The sequence below is a fragment of the Procambarus clarkii genome, chromosome 57, assembly GCF_040958095.1.
Source record: "Procambarus clarkii isolate CNS0578487 chromosome 57, FALCON_Pclarkii_2.0, whole genome shotgun sequence".
NCBI classification, from domain to species: Eukaryota; Metazoa; Arthropoda; class Malacostraca; order Decapoda; family Cambaridae; genus Procambarus; species Procambarus clarkii.
The window spans coordinates 11,099,800-11,104,614 of NC_091206.1; the positions used below are offsets into that span (position 1 = coordinate 11,099,800).

Genomic DNA, 4,815 nt, shown 5'->3' on the forward strand with positions numbered 1-4,815 from the left:
CCAAGCTGAGAGGTATGAGCTACGAGGAGAGACTACGGGAATTAAACCTCACTTCGCTGGAAGACAGAAGAGTTAGGGGGGACACGATCACCACATTCAAGATTCTGAAGGGAATTGATAGGGTATATAAAGACAGTCTATTTAACACAAGGGGAACACGCACAAGGGGACACAGGTGGAAACTGAGTGCCCAAATGAGCCACAGAGATATTAGAAAGAACTTTTTTAGTGTCAGAGTGGTTGACAAATGGAATGCATTAGGAAGTGATGTGGTGGAGGCTGACTCCATACACAGTTTTAAGTGTAGATATGGTAGAGCCCGATAGGCTTAGGAATCTGTACACCTGTTGATTGACGGTTGAGAGGTGGGACCAAAGAGCCAGAGCTCAACCCCCGCAAACATAACTAGGTGAGTACAACTAGGTGAGTACACACACACACACACACACACACACACACACACACACACACACGAGGCCTAGGGGCCTGGTAGCCTGGTGGATAGCGCGCAGGACTCGTAATTCTGTGGCGCGGGTTCGATTCCCGCACGAGGCAGAAACAAATGGGCAAAGTTTCTTTCACCCTAAGTGCCCCTGTTACCTAGCAGTAAATAGGTACCTGGGAGTTAGTCAGCTGTCACGGGCTGCTTCCTGGGGTGTGTGGTGTGGGGAAAAAAAAAAAGTAGTTAGTAAACAGTTGATTGACAGTTGAGAGGCGGTCCGAAAGAGCAAAGCTCAACCCCCGCAAAAACACAACTACTAAACACAACTAGTAAACACACACACTCACACACACACACACTCACTCTCGGCGCATACATTGAAAGCGAAGCTCCTAGTCATGAGGGACCTAAATCACGGAGAGATAAATTGGGAAACAAGGAATCCCCATGGCGGGGAGGAGACCTGGGGAGCGAAGCTGGTAGACGTTGACAGGAATTTCCTAAGACAGCACGTGAAGGCAGACACTAGGGAAAGAGGAGGGGATACGCCCTGCCTATTAGACCTCATTTTCACCCAGAATGTAGAAGACATCGAGCATTTGGAACATGAAATACCACTAGGAGCCAGTGACCATTGTGTTCTAGTCTTTGACTACATGATGGAGCTTAAAACTGTGACCAAAGGCCAAGAGGTCCGAGAAAGGAGACTTGATTACAGAAAAGGGGACTACAGGAGGATAAAATACTACCTGGGAAAAGTGCAGTGGGAAGAAGAAATTAATGGACAAACAGAGTAAGGAATGATGAACCAAGTCATATGGAAATGCAAGGAGGCTGAAGAGATAATTATTCCTACAGTAAAGGAAAAAAGCAGGAGGGAATATAATAACCGATGGTTTAACAGTGTCAGGAAGCAAAAGTGAGAAGCAGGAGGGAGTGGAGGAAGTACAGAAGACAAAGGACAGAGGACAACAAGATTAGATGTTGGAGACATGAGCACAGTTGAGACAATAGCACAGTGGAGACAATAGCACAGTGGAGACAATAGCACAGTGGAGACAATAGCACAGTGGAGACAATAGCACAGTGGAGACAATAGCACAGTGGGGACGAGACCACAGTCGGACAAGAGCTCAGTGGAGACAATAGCACAGTGGAAACAAGAGCACAGTGGAGACAAGAGCACAGTGGGGGACAAGAGCACAGTGGAGACAAGAGCACAGTGGGGACAAGAGCACAGTAGAGACAAGAGCACAGTGGAGACAAGAGCACAGTGGGGACAAGAGCACAGTGGAGACAATAGAACAGTGAGGACAAGAGCACAGTGAGAACAAGAGCACAGTGGGGGCAAGAGCACAGTGGAGTCAAGAGCACAGTGAGAACAAGAGCACAGTGGGGACAAGAGCACAGTGGGGACAAGGGCACAGTGGAGACAAGAGCACAGTGGGGACAAGAGCACAGTGGAGACAAGAGCACAGTGGGGACAAGAGCACAGTGGGGACAAGAGCACAGTGAGAACAAGAGCATAGTGGCGACAAGAGCATAGTGGAAACAAGAGAACAATGGGGACAAGAGCACAGTGAGGACAAGAGTACAGTGGAGACAAGAGCCCGGTTGGACAAGAGCACAGTGGAGACAATAGCACAGTGGAGACAAGAGCACAGTGGGAACAAGAGCACATTTAGAACAAGAGCACAGTGGGGACAAGAGCACTGTGAGAACAAGAGCACAGTGGGGACAAGAGCACATAGGGAACAAGAGCACAGTGGGGACAAGAGCACTGTGAGAACAAGAGCACAGTAGAAACAAGAGAACATTGGGGACAAAAGCCCGGTGGGAACAATAACACAGAGAGGACAAAAGCACAGTGGAGGCAAGAGCACAGTGGGGACAAGAGCACATAGGGAACAAGAACACAGTGGAGACAAGAGCACAGTGGAGACAAAAGCACAGTTGGGACAAGAACACAGTGGGGACAAGAGCACAGTGGAGACAAGAGCAGTGGAGACAATGACACAGTGTAGACACCAGCACAGTGGGGACAATAGCACAGTGAACACAATAGCACAGTAGGGACAAGTGCACAGTGAGGACAAGAGTACAGTGGAGACAAGAGCACAGTGGGTACAACTGCACAGTGGTGACGAGCACAGTGGTGACGAGCACAGTGGGGACAATAGAAAAGTGGGGAGAGAAGAGCAGAGTGGAGACAATAGCACAGTTGAGACAAGAGCACAGTGGGGACAGGAGCACAGTGGGGACAAGAGCACAGTGGAGACAATAGCTCAGTGGAGACAAAAGCACAGTGGAGACAATAGCACAGTGGGGACAAGAGCACAGTGGAAACAAGAGAACAGTTTAGACAAGAGAACAGTGGAGACAAGAGAACAGTGGAGACAAGAGAACAGTGGAGACAAGAGCACAGTGAAGACAAGAGAACAGTGGAGACAAGAGCACAGTGGAGACAAGAGAACAGTGGAGACAAGAGAACAGTGGAGACAAGAGCACAGTGGAGACAAGAGAACAGTGGAGACAAGAGCACAGTGGAGACAAGAGAACAGTGGAGACAATAGCACAGTGGAGACAACAGCACAGTGGAGACAATAGCATAGTGGGGACACGAGCACAGTGGAGACAAGAGCACAGTGGAGACAAGAGAACAGTGGAGACAAGAGAACAGTGGAGACAAGAGCACAGTGGAGACAAGAGAACAGTGGAGACAAGAGAACAGTGGAGACAATAGCACAGTGGAGACAACAGCACAGTGGGGACAACAGCACAGTGGAGACAAGAGCACAGTGGGGACAACAGCACAGTGGGGACAAGAGCACAGTGGAGACAAGAGCACAGTGGGGACAATAGCACAGTGGGGACAAAAGCACAGTGGGGACAACAGCACAGTGGAGACAATAGCACAGTGGGGACAATAGCACAGTGGGGACAACAGCACAGTGGAGACAATAGCACAGTGGAGACAAGAGCACAGTGGAGACAAGAGCACAGTGGGGACAAGAGCACAGTGGGGACAAGAGCACAGTGGAGACAAGAGCACAGTGGGGACAATACCACAGTGGAGACAAGAGAACAGTGGAGACAATACCACAGTGGAGACAATACCACAGTGGAGACAAGAGAACAGTGGAGACAAGAGAACAGTGGAGACAAGAGCAGTATGGGAACAAGAGCACAGTGGAGACAAGAGCACAGTGGAGACAAGAGCACAGTGGAAACAAGAGCACAGTGGAGACAAGAGAACAGTGGAGACAAGAGCACAGTGGAAACAAGAGCACAGTGGAAACAAGAGAACAGTTTAGACAAGAGAACAGTGGAGACAAGAGAACAGTGGAGACAAGAGAACAGTGGAGACAAGAGCACAGTGAAGACAAGAGAACAGTGGAGACAAGAGCACAGTGGAGACAAGAGAACAGTGGAGACAAGAGAACAGTGGAGACAAGAGCACAGTGGAGACAAGAGAACAGTGGAGACAAGAGCACAGTGGAGACAAGAGAACAGTGGAGACAAGAGAACAGTGGAGACAAGAGCACAGTGGGGACAAGAGCACAGTGGGGACAAGAGCACAGTGGAGACAAGAGCACAGTGGGGACAATACCACAGTGGAGACAAGAGAACAGTGGAGACAATACCACAGTGGAGACAATACCACAGTGGAGACAAGAGAACAGTGGAGACAAGAGCACAGTGGAGACAAGAGAACAGTGGAGACAAGAGCACAGTGGAGACAAGAGCACAGTGAAGACAAGAGAACAGTGGAGACAAGAGAACAGTGGAGACAAGAGAACAGTGGAGACAAGAGAACAGTGGAGACAAGAGCACAGTGGAAACAAGAGCACAGTGGAAACAAGAGAACAGTTTAGACAAGAGCACTGTGGAGACAAGAGCACTGTGGAGACAAGAGCACAGTGGAGACAAGAGCACAGTGGGGACAAGAGCACAGTGGAGACAATAGCACAGTGGAGACAACAGCACAGTGGAGGCAAGAGCACAGTGGAGACAATACCAGGAGTGTGACACATTGGGGCCTTGAACATAGAAGTGTTGCACAGGGGAGACGAGAACACAGAAGAGTGACACAGGAAAGACGAGAACACAGAAGAGTGACACAGGGGAGACCAAAACACAGAAGAGTGACACAGGGGAGACCAGAACACAGAAGAATGACACAGGAGAGACCAGAACACAGAAGAGTGACACAGGGGAGACCAGAACACAGAAGAATGACACAGGGGAGACCAGAACACAGAAGAGTGACACAGGGGAGACCAGAACACAGAAGAGTGACACAGGGGAGACCAAAACACAGAAGGAGAGCAAAGTGGAGACCAGAGTTCAGTAAAGAACTGAACGGCAGAAGG

At 49.5% G+C, this 4,815-nt stretch overlaps 1 protein-coding gene across 1 annotated transcript; it reads left to right on the plus strand.

The window, feature by feature from the left end:
* Positions 1 to 1,101: 1,101 nt before the first annotated feature.
* On the plus strand, positions 1,102 to 4,471 carry LOC123745090 (golgin subfamily A member 6-like protein 24). The gene is made up of 2 exons (XM_045725402.1): positions 1,102 to 1,235; positions 3,565 to 4,471. The coding sequence occupies exons 1-2, from the start codon at positions 1,102 to 1,104 to the stop codon at positions 4,469 to 4,471; spliced, it is 1,041 nt and encodes a 346-aa protein (XP_045581358.1).
* Positions 4,472 to 4,815: the final 344 nt, after the last annotated feature.

Bases quoted from the DNA above. Each gene is read 5' to 3' on its own strand.
- LOC123745090 (XM_045725402.1), top strand. From the start codon at position 1,102: ATGGAGCTTAAAACTGTGACCAAAGGCCAAGAGGTCCGAGAAAGGAGA. The intron at 1,236-3,564 runs GTAAGGAATGAT...ACAATACCACAG, and splicing joins GAAATTAATGGACAAACAGA to TGGAGACAAGAGAACAGTGG.